Source organism: Cucurbita pepo, chromosome LG11 (assembly GCF_002806865.2).
Source record: "Cucurbita pepo subsp. pepo cultivar mu-cu-16 chromosome LG11, ASM280686v2, whole genome shotgun sequence".
NCBI lineage: Eukaryota > Viridiplantae > Streptophyta > Magnoliopsida > Cucurbitales > Cucurbitaceae > Cucurbita > Cucurbita pepo.
The window spans coordinates 6,923,307-6,940,552 of record NC_036648.1 but is presented as its reverse complement, the minus strand read 5'-3'; the positions used below and the strand labels follow the sequence as shown (position 1 = coordinate 6,940,552).

At 36.9% G+C, this 17,246-nt stretch overlaps 2 protein-coding genes across 2 annotated transcripts; one reads left to right on the top strand and one right to left on the bottom strand.

Annotated features, from left to right (window-relative positions):
- The first annotated feature begins 2,038 nt into the window (after positions 1-2,038).
- LOC111804762 (transcription factor MYB86-like) lies at positions 2,039-3,936 on the top strand. Its single transcript, XM_023689552.1, has 3 exons — positions 2,039-2,219; positions 3,099-3,228; positions 3,296-3,936. Exons 1-3 carry the CDS (start codon positions 2,087-2,089, stop codon positions 3,735-3,737), a joined length of 705 nt encoding a protein of 234 aa, XP_023545320.1. The 5' UTR covers positions 2,039-2,086; the 3' UTR covers positions 3,738-3,936.
- Positions 3,937-7,510: 3,574 nt separating this feature from the next.
- Positions 7,511-13,030, bottom strand: LOC111804732 (leucine aminopeptidase 2, chloroplastic-like). Its single transcript, XM_023689503.1, has 10 exons — positions 12,904-13,030; positions 11,527-11,941; positions 10,399-10,593; positions 10,057-10,285; positions 9,842-9,968; positions 9,054-9,149; positions 8,891-8,968; positions 8,195-8,255; positions 7,921-8,108; positions 7,511-7,810 (listed from the first exon to the last, which is right to left on the bottom strand). Exons 1-10 carry the CDS (start codon positions 12,964-12,966, stop codon positions 7,682-7,684), a joined length of 1,581 nt encoding a protein of 526 aa, XP_023545271.1. The 5' UTR covers positions 12,967-13,030; the 3' UTR covers positions 7,511-7,681.
- Between the last annotated feature and the right edge of the window lie 4,216 nt (positions 13,031-17,246).

Here is a 17,246-nt window from a genome sequence, read left to right as displayed (position 1 = left end):
AACACAGAGTAGAACAAAACATCCTTTATAAGAGTGTGAAAATCTCTCATCAATAGACGTATCTTAAAACCGTGAGGCTAACTGCAATAAGTAATGGGTCAAAGTGGACAATAGCTGTGGGCTTGAACTATTACAAAAATCTGTCACCGAAACGTCTCCCTACTAAACCGATTTCCTTTTTATATAAAAAAAATATATATATATTATTTTGCTTAATTAAAACTCAAAGCAAAAGNGACATGAGGAGTGAATGTGCGGTGCACAACTTCAAAAAGGAGTCTATTCATATCCCTCAAAACAAGACATCTTTGTCTATTGAGGTGCAATAGCTCAAGCGTACTTCTAGTAGATATTATCCGTTTCAGCTCGTTACGTATTGTCGTCAGCTTCATGGTTTTAAATACACAGAGTAGAACGAAACATTCTTTATAAGAGTGTCGAAATCTCTCCTTAGTAGATGCATTTTAAAACCGTGAGGCCGACGGATTTTCTTTTTATATATATAAAAATATATATTATTTTACTTAATTAAAACTCAAAGCAAAAAGTAGAAATTAAATTTGACACAAAATTGCATCTATTTTGTTAAAAACACAATAAATCACACATGGTTTGGTTTTGTTGTCTAAATTATTTGATTTGATACAAACCCATCTCAAATGGATAGCTTCTTTCTCACTCGAATTTTTTCACTTACCACCCGCTCTTATTCCCCTTATCTCGACTAGCTAGTGCACCGANAATTATTTGATTTGATACAAACCCATCTCAAATGGATAGCTTCGTTCTTACTCGAATTTTTTCACTTATCACCCGCTCTTATTCCCCTTATCTCGACTAGCTAGTACACTGGCTTAACCATAATAGACTCGAAATGTATGCCAACATCTAAAAAAACCCGTTTTCCGTTATTTCTTTCCAAATCAACGACGACCCATAATTTTTTTTATAAAAATAATCAAATATCATAAACGAGACTAATACGAAGACTTTTTCATACGAGTACAGTACTAAAAATTTTCCCANGAGACTAACACGAAGACTTTTTGTTACGAGTACAGTACTAAAAATTTTTCCGATAACATTTTAGAAGCCCGACATTATTCAATTTATTCGTTAGAAAAAGAAAATTAAACATGAGAGTGACATCTCCATTTGGAACTTAGCTTTNTCATACGAGTACAGTACTAAAAATTTTCCCAATAACATTTTAGAAGCCCGACATTATTCAATTTATTCGTTAGAAAAAAAAATTAAAAATGAGAGTGACATCTCCATTTGGAACTTAGCTTTTAATTAATTAGTTTCACTCGAATTTTTTCACTTACCACCCGCTCTTATTCCCGTTATCTCGACTAGCTAGTGCACTGGCTTAACCATAATAGACTCAGAAATGTATGTNCTTAACCATAATAGACTCGAAATGTATGCCAACATCTAAAAAACCCCGCTTTCCGCTATTTCTTTCCAAATTAACGACGACCCATAATTTTTTTTATAAAAATAATCAAATATCATAAACGAGACTAACACGAAGACTTTTTGTTACGAGTACAGTACTAAAAATTTTAACATTTTAGAAGCCCGACATTATTCAATTTATTCGTTAGAAAAAAAAATTAAAAATGAGAGTGACATCTCCATTTGGAACTTAGCTTCTAATTAATTAGTTTCACTCGAATTTTTTCACTTACCACCCGCTCTTATTCCCGTTATCTCGACTAGCTAGTGCACTGGCTTAACCATAATAGACTCAGAAATGTATGTCAACATCTAAAAAAACCCGCTTTCCGCTATTTCCTTCCAAATTAACGACGACCCATAATTTTTTTTTTATAAAAATAACCAAATATCATAAACGAGACTAATACGAAGACTTTTTCATACAGTATAGTACTAAAAATTTTCCCGATAACATTTTAGAAGCCCGACAGTATTCAATTTATTCGTTAGAAAAAGAATCTCCGNCATCTCATTTGGAACTTAGCTTCTAATTAATTAGTTTCTTTAAATATCCTAATTAACTCCAACTCTTCTCTCCTTCATATATGATTTAAGTGGGTTTGGAGTTGGAGGAGGAGGCCTTATGGGAAGACACTCTTGTTGTTTCAAGCAGAAGCTGAGGAAAGGCCTTTGGTCTCCTGAAGAAGATGAGAAGCTTCTTAACTATATCACCAAACATGGCCATGGCTGTTGGAGCACTGTCCCTAAACTTGCAGGTCATATTTCTATATCCCTTTTTTATTTCTTTTACTTTCTCTCTCTCGGTCGAAAAAGAGAGAGAATTGGATAAGTTTTCGTTCCGGGATTCGAACTTTTGAGTTCAAAAGATGGTATAGATGTCTTAATTGCTCAGGTGTGTTCATGGTGGATGAGGGTTGTGAGGAGGGAGAGTTGAATGCTGAAAAAAGAGAGATAATTGACAAATTTTCGTTCCGGAATTCGAACTTTTGATTTTGAAAGAAGGTATAGATGTCTTAACCGCTCAGGTGTGTTTATGGTGGATGAGGGTTGTGAGGAGAGAGAGTTGAATGCCAAAAAAATGAGAGAATTGACAAATTTTCGTTCGAGAATTTGAACTTTTGATTTCAAAAGGACGTACGGATGTCGTTCATGGTGGATAAAGGGTTGTGTGGAGAGAGAATTGAACACCAAAAAAAAGAGAGTTGATAAATTTTCAGTCGGGAAACGTAAAGATACTGTTCATGGTGGATAAACGTAAAGATACTGTTCATGGTGGACGGAGGGTTGTGAGGAGAGAGAGTTGAATGCCGAAAAAAGAGAAAATTGACAAATTTTTGTTCGAGAATTTGAACTTTTGATTTCGAAAGAAGGTACAGATGTCTTAACCGTTCAGGTGTGTTCATGGAGGACGAGGGTTGTGAGGAGGGAGAGTTGAACGCCTAAAAAAGAGAGAATTGACGAATTTTTGTGTAGGAGTTCGAACTTTTGATTTCAAAAAAACGTACATATGTCTTTAACCGTTCAGGGTCGTGAGGAGAGAGAGTTAAGGGAAGGAGAGAGAGATAACTCTTTTCTTTTTCTATTGACGAAATGGAAAAATGTTAACTTTTACGAGAACCCTTTTGGATCCACAGGCTTGCAAAGGTGTGGAAAGAGCTGTCGATTAAGATGGATCAATTACCTTAGACCAGATTTGAAAAGAGGCCCGTTCTCACAACAGGAAGAAGACTTAATCGTTGAGCTCCATTCAGTTCTAGGCAACAGGTTTGTTCTTCCATCTTCACTCTCGTTCTTAGTTTCAAACTCCGTTTAACCTATATTATCGACTCAGATGGTCACAAATTGCTGCTCAGCTACCGGGAAGAACAGATAACGAGATAAAGAATCTATGGAATTCGTGCATTAAAAAGAAGTTGAAGCAAAAAGGCATCGACCCGAACACTCACAAGCCGTATCTAGACCAAGAAACCAACAATAATGGCAAGAACAACAGCCTTATTATCACATCAAATGATCAAAAAAGCCATGAAAAAGCTTCCCCAATTCAAAGTCCAGACATGTCCACCACTACTTTTGAGGCCTTTTCAAATTTATTCTCCCCATCTCTCAATTCATGTGCTGTAGCTCCAAGTTCTACTTCTCAAGTTGTTCATAATACCAACAACAATGGCTTCTTATGGCAGCCAGATGAGTTTCTTTCCGCTCCCTCCGACCTCATGAGAAGTGATTGGCATCGTCACCCGACCCTCCAACCCGAACTCTTTTGGACCTAAACTTCACACGTACCCATGAAAATGTCGTCGTCCTCATTCCTGAGATAAACCCGTTAATCAATTAGAGTTTGAAGTTACTCGTACAGTCGACCTAAGCTATATTTGAAAGTGTGTAAAGCTCTCGTTGTTATCTGTTATAATTATTATGTGAGACGAAGATTTGAAATTATAATATCATAACCAATTGAATTGTGTTCATGTTCGTAATGGGTCGGTACCGAATTACTTATTACTTATCGTTTGGCTATTTTATTTGATATCGACGTATTTAAATTTCTCGAAAGATTTGCATACGATGGGCCATGAAATTATGAAGGGACCATGTTTTTCTTAAATGGATGTCCATCATTGTCTCCTGAAGATGGAGACTTTTCTTACTTTGTGACGTGGGCGTTCCTCCTTCGAATAATTTGGGATTTTTTTTAATTTTCATTCGTTAATGTAAATTTAGGGTTGCACTCTTTTGCACGGTAGTATAAATTATATTCGAGAATATAATCATGCATGTAAGTTAATCTTTCGGGTTTTATCAAAATTTTATTTTACCCTAATAATTAAATTTTAAAAATTAAGTACCGCTAGTGTGTGGAACTAACCATTTGTAACAATTACGTGATTGATCTATCACGTCCTACTGTTAGCACGTGGATCTAACCATTTGTAACAATTAGAAGGTGGGTTGTATCAATAGTGTTACCGAGTGAAGACATTCAACCTTATTCATATACTATAAACGTGAGATCTCACGTCGGTTGGAGAAGGGAACGAAATATTCCTTATAAGGGTGTGGAAACCTCTCTCTAGGAGATGTGTTTTAAAACTGTGAGGTTGACGGGGAAGCGTAACGGGCTAAAGCAGACAATATTTGTTAGTGGTGGGCTTGTGGGATTTCACATCGGTTGGAGAGGGGAATGAAACATTGCTTACAAGTGTGTGGAAACCTCTCTAACAGATGTGTTTTAAAACTGTGAGGTTGATAATGAAGCGTAACGGGCTAAAGCAGACAATATTTGTTAATGGTGGGCTTGTGCTCAGTCACTGAGTGGTGTGCAACGAGAACGCTGGGCCATAAGGGAGTAGATTGTGAGGTCCCACATCGATTAGTTGAAACTAAACCAATTGAACCTATGATTGGTTCCACATATTTTCAAAGGCTCGATGGAGAGCTAATCGATACGCCATCAGTCCAATTCTCAAAAGGTCACATATGCATGATTGGTGTGATCGTACGCTTTGAAAAACACAATTCATAGTCTATCATACCGACCGACCCATATGCACTCTTAGGTCATGACAAGCTTAAATGAACAACGAAATGTGGCCGATACATCTTGGCATTCGATTTGAACAATGAAGAGCCAAGAAATCCCCTTTGTGATATACTAAAAAGCTAGGCATTAGGAGAGGGGCCTTATATTTGTGTGGCATCCCTTAGCTCAGCCTAAACTAACAAACAAAACACTTGCACGATTTGGGTCCCCTGACCTCTGAGACAAGGGCTACATGCCCTTATAAACACATCTTTTCACACTCAATTGTCCTCTGCCACAATTGAGTTATCAGAAGATGCCCTCTACTGACCCAGTCCTGGATACCTTTCAAAACCTGTCACAAGAATAAACTCACCCTTTTTTGGCATGTATGAATAGCTCGACTTTCAACGAGTCTCTTCTTATGACACTCGTAAAAGAAGGGTGTATAAATGAACCGAGGTCACGTATTCTTATGATAGGATCGCTAAGAAAGGCTCCAAAGAATCGAAAGTTACTACCTATACTGTAATAGCACACGTCCACTGATAGCAGATATTGTTCTATCTGGGCTTCCCCGACTGTAACCGCCCCAATCCATAGTCAATAGATATTGTCTTCTTTGAGTTTTCCCTTCTGGGTTTTCCTCTAGGATTTTAAAACGCGTCTGCTACAGAGACGTTTCCACACCCTTGTAAAGAAAGAACTCATGTTAGTCTATACGATAATCTTTGCTCTTGGAAGCGAGGAACAAGTAACGTAATCATGTCGCAGCGAATTACCGAACTTGAATATCGAATACAGATTTAAAATCCTGAGTTNTTTTTTTTTTTTTTTTTTTTTTTTTTTTTTTTTTTTTTTTTTTTTTAATTATATTTGTGAGCATATGATGTGTTGCATGTGAACCAATAATTGGAAGCATTTTGTTGGGACCCTACAAATATGGGTCTATCAAATGAACAAAAAGCATTTCATCTTAAAATAATAATAAAGAATAAAAATAATAATAAAACAAAGTCTTGGTTTTGGTGAAAAAGTATCAGTCCAAAGCTCACGGCTAGTAGATATCGTCGTCAGCCTCACGGTTATACAATATTATATATATAGAAAATATGTTACGCTCGCCGCGAACAAATACCGCCGTTAAAGTGTCGCCCAAAAGCTCACCGCTAGCAGATATCGCCGTCAGTCTTACGGTTTTAAAACGCATCTATCCCAAAACTCATCGCTGGCAAGTATTATTGTCTGTCAAACGCATCTATCCCAAAGCTCACCACTAGCAGATATTGCTGTCACCAAATGCATCTATCTCAAATCTCACCGCTAGCAGATATCGTCGTCAACATCATGATTTTAAAATACATCTATTAGAGAGAGGTTTCTATACCCTTATAAAGAATGTTTCGTTCCCCTCTTCAATCGATGTAGGATCTCACAATCCACCTTCCTTAGGAGTCCAACGTCTTCATTGGCACCTCGCTCGGTGTCTAGCTCTAATACCATTTGTAACAGCCCAAGCCCACTGTTAGCAGATATTGTCCGTTCTTGCCCGTTACGTATCGCCATCAACCTCACAATTTTAAAACACGTCTATTAGGGAGAGGTTTCTACACCCTTATAAACACGTATATCATCCCCACATGGACCTCCTTGTAGAAACACTCAAGTAGCCCCACCAAGGTGAACATGTCTTCTATTCCTAATATCCCATATTGGAAGGATAGAAAGAACAGCCTCATTGGCTTGGCTTGGCATGGCCACGAGCACCGTCACGGGCATTGATATGGCCACGAGCACCCGTTAGAGAATACGTATAAAAGATTAAATATGCCTACGACCTATATATATTGGCTTAAGCTGGCTATTCGGCTTGTTTGGGTGTTTGGTCACTTGATATTGTTGAGAGCACCGATAATCTAAGTTGACTAAGTCTAAAGAACATAAAACGTGCTTAGTTACGACATCCAATAGATCTGTGGCACTAGAAAACGTGAACAACTTCTAAACACCAAGGGGTTTGTGACTAGCTATTTAGCTCATAACTTCGAGACCTCCCTAAAAGCTCAGGTAACTAAAGAACCAAGGCCCAAACTTCCTAGAGTCCAGAGAAAAGTCTGCCGTAACTTATTAGGTCAAGAATGTGATATGAGCCTACAAGTAGATTGTTTACACGGAGTATTTTATGCTTATCAAATTCTCTACTATTTTTTTCCAAGTCATTGTTGAATATTGGTCGAGACGGGGAAGCATTTGGATGTTGAACAGTCATAGAGGAGGTTTGTCTCGAGACGTCAGTTTCACATTTAGGGGTTGTAGTCCTTTGAAATTATGTATCTTGATTTGAATTGTTTTTTTATTTGTCTTTTTGTATTGTATTATCGGTGTCAGTTCACATGACAGTCCGCGATTCGAAGTTTCGAAAATCATGTCATGACAAGATTACTACACTATAGCTTTCGAGTTGCACCGTTATGGGTAGCAGGACCAATTGTATGATGTATATAGTCATTACAAGCACCTCGATTCGAAAGGGTAAAAACGACAATATTTATTGATATTAATCATACTTAACACAACTTTTAACAAGAGTGTTTATTGATATTACATCACACAACATTTATTCAGATTGCTAACACATAGGATCCACTTAGAAGTGTTGAATTATTGTTGAGGTCCTAGCCACCCTTGGACCTCCTAAGAAGCGTTCTTCAGAACCCACTCCACAAGCGTGGACACACCAAAGCCAGTTGCAACACTCTTCTTGGTGTTCCAAACAGGGCCAGCAATGTCAAGGTGCATCCATTGCACATTCTCATCAACAAACTACACAAACAAACTTCCAAGTTAGTGGGTATCTATCTATGTATCTACAGCTCTTTATGATATCATTTTGTTGGTAAGAACATGAAAGAACGTTTGAAGATGATACCCACCTGCTTCAGAAACAGAGCAGCTGTGATAGCACCGCCTTGACCAGGGCCAGTGTTGATCATATCAGCCACGCCTGATTTCATTGACTCCCAATAGCTTTCCTCCATTGGCAGCCTCCATATCTTCTCGCCACTCCTCTCTGCAGCAGCAATTACCTCTTTTGCTAGCTCTTCGTTTGGTGTAAAGGCACCTGGAAACAACTCACATGAAACATATTCATATGTTCTTATCTTCAAATGAAGCATGAAGAATAGGATGTTATGATGATTATCATACCTGCAACTGAAGGCCCAAGAGCTGTTATACAAGCACCAGTTAGAGTAGCCAGGTCTATAATCTGCAAACCAATTTGATGTTGCATTAGATATCAAATATGTAACGGTTCAAGCCCACGCTAGCAGATATTGTCCTCTTTGAATCTTTCCCTTAAGGCTTTTAAAATGCGTATGTTATGGAGAGGCTTCCACACCCTTGTAAAGAATGCTCGTTTCCTTTTCCAACCTGGGATCTCACAATTCATCCCCTTCAGGCCCATCGTCCTTACTGGCACTCATTCCACTCTCCGATTGATGTGCAACCCCGCTGGTGTCCACCACCCTTTAGAGTTCAGCCTTCTCACTGGCACATAGCCCGGTGTCTGGCTTTGTAACCATTTGTAACACTCACCGTCAGTAAATATTGTCCTCTTAGAACTTTCCTTTCTAAGCTTCCCCTCGAGGTTTTAAAACACGTTTGTCTGCTAAGGAGAGATTACCACACCCCTTAATAAAGAATGTTTCGTTCCGCTCTCCAATCGACGTGGGATCTCACAATCCATCCCCTTTGGAACCAGCGTCCTCGCTAGTACTCGTTCCTCTTTCCAAACAATGTAGGATCTCACAATCCTCATTTCCCTCTCGTGTGGGGTCTCACGTAATGAATCCACAAGGTTGACGAATGAACATTATCAATACTAACTTATTGTATATTTACCTTTTCAACACCCAGCTTACAAGTGTATATCAAAGCATCAGCAAGGCAAAGTCTTCCTTCAGCATCTGTGTTGTTAACCTGAAAATACAAAACAGATACAATCAATGAATGATGATAGCCTAAAGATCCTTTTTTGTGTGTCAATGAACCCATGAATGTATACCTCAATTGTCTTTCCATTTGAAGCTGTGACAATATCACTTGGTCTCATACCAGTTGCACTTATCATGTTCTCACAGGCAGCAACAACAAAATGAATCTGTAGGGAAACAAGAAAACAAGCCCCCATTAGCTTTATTACACAATTAAGAGCTTCATGACATGGAAACGAGTGACCGATCTTGTAACGGCCCAAGCTACCGCTAACCGATATTGTTCTCTTTGGGCTTTTCTTTTTGGGTTTTCCCTCAAAGTTTTTAAAACGAGTTTGATAGGAAAAGACTTTGACACCCTTATAAGAAATACTACGTTCTCCTCTCCAACCGATGTGGGATTTCACAATCCACCTCCTTTGAGGCCCAACGTCCTTGCTGGCACACCGCTCGGTGTCTGGCTCTAATACCATTTGTAACAGCTCAAGCTCACCACTAGCCGATATTGTCCTCTTTGGGCTTTCCCTTTCGGGCTTCCCTACAAGGTTTTTAAAACGCATCTGTTAGAGGAGACTTCCACATCCTTATAAGAAATGTTTTGTTCTCCTCTCCAACTGATGAGTGATCTCACAGTCCACCCCCCTTGGAGATCCTGCATCTTCGTTGGCACACCGCTCGGTGTCTGGCTCTTATACCATTTGTAACAGCTCAAACTCACCGCTAGCAGATATTGTTCTTTTTGGACTTTCCCTTAAAGTTTTTAAAACGCATCTATTAGGGAGAGGTTTCCACACCCTTACAAAGAATGTTTCGTTCTCCTCTCCAACCGACGTGGGATCTCACAGATCTAATGCTTTACCTCTACGCCAGGAGGTTTAAGCTCAGCAATGGCTTTTGCTGCTCCAAAAATGGCTGCTGCCCCTCCCATATCATTTTTCATTGTTTCAATGTTGCTGTTGGCTCCTGCTTTAAGGTTGTAGCCACCACTAATATAAAGAAGAAACCAGAAAGTTACTCAAACATTTGTTGAACATTTGCTAAAGAAACTCATCAGGGTAGTTCATGAATGATCACCTGTCAAAGGTAATTCCTTTACCAACTAAGCCCAATTTGGTTGATACAGATCCACCGGGAGGCTTGTAACACAAGTGGATGAAATGGGGAGGATTTGCAGTGGCTGCTGCAGTTACACCAAGGTAGGAACCCATCTTCAATTCTATGATTTTTTCTTCTTTGAAAATGTTTGCTGAAAGAACATCGTTGTACTTCTCGGCGATCTTTGAAACCTCTTCTGCCAATTCCCCTAATATGTGGATGCAATTTAGCTAAGTCAGTGCTATGCATGTTATATGAAGTTGATACTCAATATTAGTTCAAAGTAAGTGGTAGATATTAAAGCATAAGAAAGGAGGGAACCTGGGGTAAGTATATTTGCAGGTGAGTTTACAAGTTCTTTTCCAAAAACAATCCCAGAACTGACATATTCTGCATATTTCAACTTTTTCTCCATATTAGGTCCAAATCCAAGACCAAGAACATCCACAGATTGAAGTAGACTCATTTTGGGGTTTGATTTGTATCTGTTGTCGTCAAATATCCCATTGACAATCCCTGTGATACATAGAAAATTCAGTGTCTTCAACGTTTAGTTCGGGTCGAAACTCATTGCTAGCTGATATTATCCGCTTTGGCTCGTTACGTATCGTTGTCAGCCTCACAGTTTTAAAATGTATCTATTAGGAAGAGGCTTCCACACCCTTATAAGGAATGCTTCATTCCTCTCTCCAACCGATGCGGGATCTCACGATCCACACTTCTTAGGAGCCTAGTGTGCTTGCTAGCACACCACCCGGTGTCTGGCTCTGATACCATTTGTAACAGCCTAAGCCTACTACTAGCAGATATTGTCCACTTTAGCTCGTTACGTATCGCCGTTAGCCTTACGATTTTAAAATGCGTCTACTAGGAAGAGGTTTCAACACCCTTAAAAGGAATGTTTCGTTCCCCTCTCCAACCGACTTGGGATCTCACAATCCACCCTTCTTAAGGGCCCAGAGTTCTCGCTGGCACAAGCCCNGGATCTCACAATCCACCCTTCTTAAGGGCCCAGAGTTCTCGCTAGCACAAGCCCAGTGTCTGGCTCTGATACCATTTGTAACAGCTCAAGCCCACCGTTAGCAGATATTGTCCGCTCTGACCCGTTACTAACACCATCAACCTCACGATTTTAAAACGCGTCTACTAGGAAGAGGTTTCCACACCCTCATAAGAAATGCTTCGTTCTTCCCTCCAACCAATGTGGGATCTCACAATCCACTTTTCTTGGGGGCCAGTATCTGGCTCTGTTACCATTTGTAACAACTCAAGACCACCGCTAGAAAATATTATCCACTTTGGCTCGTTACGTATCGACATCAGTCTCACAATTTTGAAACACGTTTATTAGGAAGAGGTTTCCACACCCTTATAAGAGGTGTTTCGTTCCCCTCTCTAACCGATGTGGGAAGTAATTTTACGACTTAGTATAAAGATTAGAAGAGGTACCAAGTGCAATGGCAGAGGCAATGCCAGGCTTGGATTCAGCCGAAAGGTCCTCGGAGAAGGCAAGAGCTAGAGCAAGTGAAGCAGCTCGAGATGCCTGTGCTGCTGCTGCAATGGCCTCACCTAGACCAACAAAGGCTGCCGCACTAGAAGCGGACTGGCCAAGGCCAAATAGACCAACCCTCTTAAATGTCAAGCCAGAAACTCTTAGAACAAGGGATTGGGCAGACTTTCCAGAGAAATCTTCCTCTGAAGAAGCCTCACCCAACAATCCACCCAAGGCTTCATTCAATTGATACAAAAGGGGATTCTTGAAGTGGCCTGCTTCATCCTTCTCCACATCTTTCTCTCTCACACCCACAGCAACCAAGTCTCCGTTCCATTCCAAGACATCAAGGTCTTTTGCAACAAAAATTATCTGTGAGGCATTTTAACAAACAGTTAGCATACTCTATTACTACCTCGTGGCAAACGTACGAACACGCTAGACATATGCTTAGAGATGTCTACGAGGTAGGATAAAGATTAGGAAGCTTTATCCATGCTCGTTTCTCGATTCTTGCCTCCTATTTCAATTTGCATCTCTAATAAATTTGTAAGAGATCACGCTCAAGCCCCCACTAGCATTGGCCCATAATATATTTTCGTGAGTCTCACAGTTTTAAAATGAGTTTGTTAAGGTGAAGTTTCCACGTCATTATAAAAAAAATTTTGTTCTCTTTTTTTAAAACAGTTTCTATTAGGGAGAGGTTTTCACATCCTTATAGATTCGTTCCCTCTCCAACCGACGTGGGATCTCACAATCACCTCTTGGTGGCCCATCGTCCTTGCTAGCACACTACCTAGTGTCTAGCTCTGATATCATTTGTACTAGTCCAAACCCACTGCTAGAAAAGAGTATCCGTTTTGGCCCGTCATGTAGCGTCATCAACTTCATGGTTTTAAAACATGTCTAGTAAGGAAAGGTTTCCACACCCTTATGAGGAATGCTTCTTTCCGCTCTCTAACCAATGTGGGGTCTCACAATCTTTCCACACCCTTATGAGGAATGCTTCGTTCCGCTCTCTAACCAATGTGGGGTCTCACAATCTTCCACACTGGAAATATTTAAACTAAGTAGGGGAAGGAGACAGAGACAGACGAAGAATATTAACTCATCTCTCTCTATTCTCTCTCCAGTCTCCATTCAAACAAGTATTTTCCACTAAGACGAATATAGTTCCTACAAGTTAAATGAACATCTCTAACGATGCTCGCAACCCATTAATACAAACGAACATTCAACCCTTTCAATCCAAAAAAACTCAAACAAACTAAACCACTTCCAAAAAAATGGGAAGAACAAGTAAATGAACATAAAACTTGGTGCGTCCTACGAACCTTAGGGGCATTGCTTGGGCCAGGGCGAGTAAGGCCAAGAGTGACACGAGCTATATCAGCCATGAACTCAACAAAACAACAGACCAAAATGAGCCAAGTCTCAAAGGAAGAAGAAGAAGAAAGTGAGTGTGGTGGTTTGGTGAAGGAACCCAACACACCTCTTTATAGTGAGCCATTGGCTAAGAGGAAAAGATCATCTTGGCAAAGATGAACGTAACTTTTATTATATTAATTTTTTTAAAACCACACATTGTTATTTTTTATTTGTTTTTTTTTTTTTTTTTGTCTTTTATTGTCTATTTATACTATTTTCCTCACGTGCACGAAAAAGATAAGGTAGAGAGGGTGAAATAAAATAGAAAGAAATCGAAAAAAATCGCTAAATTAATAAATAAATAAAAAATACTCGTAAACTTTATATTTTATCTCAAAAATATTTGAATAATTCTAAAAAATATAATTAATTTTGGATGGAAATAATTAAATTTTATTTCAAAAATATGACTTAAACTTTAAAAAGTATCAGTAATATCTCTTTGTAGGCATAAAAATACTACCGTTAATATATGGACGAAAACGGTATATATATACTTTATTATCTTTAAATTTTTTAATGTTATTTTTTAAAGTTTATGAGTATTTTTTAAACGCGATACTAACCATAAAAAATATTTTTAATTTAGGGTATTATTAAAAAATTTGAAAATTTAGAGATATTTTTATACGGAATATTTTTATTAGTCTTTTTAAGAATATAAAGTTAAAAGGGAAAAATATAATAAAATAATTATTAAAAACGGGATAGAATAATAATATTACATTAAAAAAAATTCTAAATAGAAATATTTATTTCTTAAATAAATATATTTTAATTTTTTATTTTACTAAGAATTTTAGAAATGATAAAAAAAAAAAAAAAAAAAGCATATTTTTTTTTATTTTTTATTAATTATTTTAAAATTTAGAATTTAAAAAAAGCTTTACTAAATTGGTCCATAGAAATCAATAATTGCATCCAATGGCTCCAAAAGTTTTAAACATTATCCTCATCATCTAACACGTGTCTATATATTATTAAAATTTAATTTTAAAAAATCCACGTCATTAAATGTAAAAAATAATAATAATAACCATGGACCACCGTACAACTCATGGCTATAATTTAATAGAAAGAATTCTGAATTGTTTTTGTCACATCGATATGACAAATATGAAAGGAGCACGATTTTTGTATGCCTAACTTCATATTTATTTAAATAATTAATACTCGTCTATAGTTATCCTCTCGATTCAAACAACAAAACGTTCGTTCTTGAAGATTCGAACATCTGACTTTTCGACTTATATGTTTTAATTGACCGAGTAATGATCGGGTTGATACTTACCTTGTGACAAGTAAAAATTGAAAATTATGGCAGATGGTCGGGAGATCTAAATGAACCAACCAAAAGGGTTTGAGAACGCAGTTAAAGTCATGAGTCGGTACATGTAAAGTCCGAAGAAACCTCATTTGGATGTGGCTCGACGGATCCTGAGATATATCTAAAGAAGTAAAAACTGCAAGCTAGTTGGATATTGTGATGCTGACTATGCGGGAGATCACAATACTCGAAGATGAACCACTGTGTTCAAGCTCGGTTTGGGAACAATTTCTCGATGCAATAGAAGACAGCCAATAGTATCATTATCAACTATGGAAACAGGGTATAGAGTAGCGGTTGGAGCTACTCAAGAAAGTACGTGGTTGAAATTCTTAATAGAAGATTTACCGTTTAGTACCATGTTTTAAAAATACATACAAATTTTCGTAAGTAATATTAAAAAATTTGGATATAATTTATAAGATGTCAATAGACGGTCTTCGTTCATATAATAAATAAAAAATTAATTTTTTTTACCGAGGTAAAAATTGTTAATGCTACTTCTTATACTCTTAAAATAAAATATTAATAGTTTTTGTCCAAAGTTAAATTTTTCGAGCTCTTATAAAAATTTAAGGATATTTTTAAAATAAACTATAAAATTATGGGTATTTTAGTAATTTAACGAAACGTTTACATAAAAAACGTGACACGTTCTTATTTGACTGTGCCTTTCGTTTTCTTTTCTCCACTCTTCTATGTCTTTTCGCTCTATTGTTGGCAACGTAAAAGACAATTTCATTATTGTGGATTTATTTTATACGGTTACTTTCTTTTTCTAAATAATTAATTTTTTTTTAGTAATTATAACGTTCGTACTAAAATCACATCAGAGTATATATATATAATTAAAATTAATCACGCGTATCTTCGAGCTATCTAATTATTGAACAATTTTTTAAGAATTCTTTTAAAAAGTAGGTTGAAAAAACCCGGTCGAGTCTAATAAATATCGGAATCAAATTTTAAATTTGGGACATGAGACGTTTAAATAATTATTAATTAATCTCTTTTGGTCGTGTTCATTGAGCAGCCGGAGATTCTTTTTAAGGTTTAGTTTATCTAATTATTGTCATTATAATATATTATCATTAGAATTATTATAAGTGTGATATTACAAATTTAGTCATTATCTTTATTTCGAGTTTAACAATTACATGAAAATCAAATTATTACCGAATTTTGAAATGACAGTCGATACTGTATTTATTGAGTTGTTTTTATTTTCTAATAACAAACATGTTTCGTAACGGTTTCGATTGAATACAAAAAAATATATAATTGTTCCAAACAAAACACTTTTAGTTTTAAAATTCTTATGATTGAACCAACGAAAATGAAAGTGCACCTTGTTAGTATAGACAGCATAGACGGTGAGTTTCATTTATTTTATTTTATTTTATTTTAATTTTTATATTTATTAAAAAAAAAAGGACCACCTTTTTCTTTTGGAAAGTAGAGGGGACCACTTTTTTTTTTCCTTTTTTATAATATAATTAAAATTCAAACTATAAAATGTGAAAATTCGAATTTTTATTTTTTTAATTTAAAATATATCATTTTAACGGTTGAGTTATATTCGATTAATATTTAAGTATTATTTATTTATTTTATTTTTGCCTTTTATTTTAATTCATAAATTTTAAAATATATTTGATTATAAATATTATGTTTTTAACGAATATTTTCAAGCGAATTAAAGCAATTACACTTTAATTTTTAATTTCGTCATATTTAATTTCATAATTTGCATTAATTCACCTAATTTTAATTAATAATAATAATAATAATCTTTAAAAATTATTTAATTTTAAATTAAATGTTGCACAAAATTATATTTTTTAAAAAATTAAAACCATCCTTTCTCGCATGCTTTTTTTTTTTCATCACATTAAAAANAAAAAAAAAAAAAAAAAAAAAAAAAAAAAAAAAAAAAAAAAAAAATCCTCTCAGTTTTCTAGAGGTTGATAGAAGCGAAAATGTCATCAACTTGTTCATAATTTCCCCCACGTGATCGAATGTGAAAGATCTCTCAAGTCGTGTTTGCTCAAATTTATTATGTTAGACGAACACAACTCTCCACAATGGTATGATATTGTCCACTTTGAACATAAGCTCTCATTGATTTGCTTTGAGTTTCTCCAAAATGCCTCGTACCAATAAAGAGAGTATTCCTCCCTAAATTAGCCGATGTGGGACTTTCTTTCATCATCATCCAACACCTCCCCTCAAACAAAGTACGCCTCCCTTACTCGACTCCTCTTTCTTTTGGAGTCTTAGTCATTTTTTACTATGCCTTTGAGGAGGCTCGACTCCTTTTCTTTTGAAGTACTTGTTCGACATTTGAAGTTTTACCAATCTATTGGCACGACTAAGTTTAGAGCATAGCTCTGATACTATGTTAGACGAATACAACTCTCCATAAATGGTATGGTATTGTCCACTTTGAATATAACCTCTCATGGCTTTGCTTTGGACTTTTCCAAAATGCCTCGTACCAATGGATAAAGTATTCCTGGATTATAAACCCATGATTTGTGAGACATCACACCCTTATAAATGGTGGTTCTCCTCCCAAACCAATGTGGGACATCACAATCCACACTAGCACTCTTTCCTTTCTCCAATCGATGTGGAATCACCACCAAATTTACCCCCCTTTGGGCCCTAGCGTCCTTACTGGCACACCGCCTTGTGTCTACCCTCCTTCAGGGAACAACGAGAAGGCTGGCACATCGTCCGGTGTCTAGCTCTGATACCATTTGTAACGACCTAGATCCACTGCTAGCAGATATTGTTCTCTTCGGGCTTTCCCTCAAGGTTTTAAAACGCGCCTGCTAGGGGAAGGTTTCCACACCCTTATAAATGGTGGTTCTCCTCCCAAACCAATGTAGAACATCACAATCCACCCCCCCTTCGGGG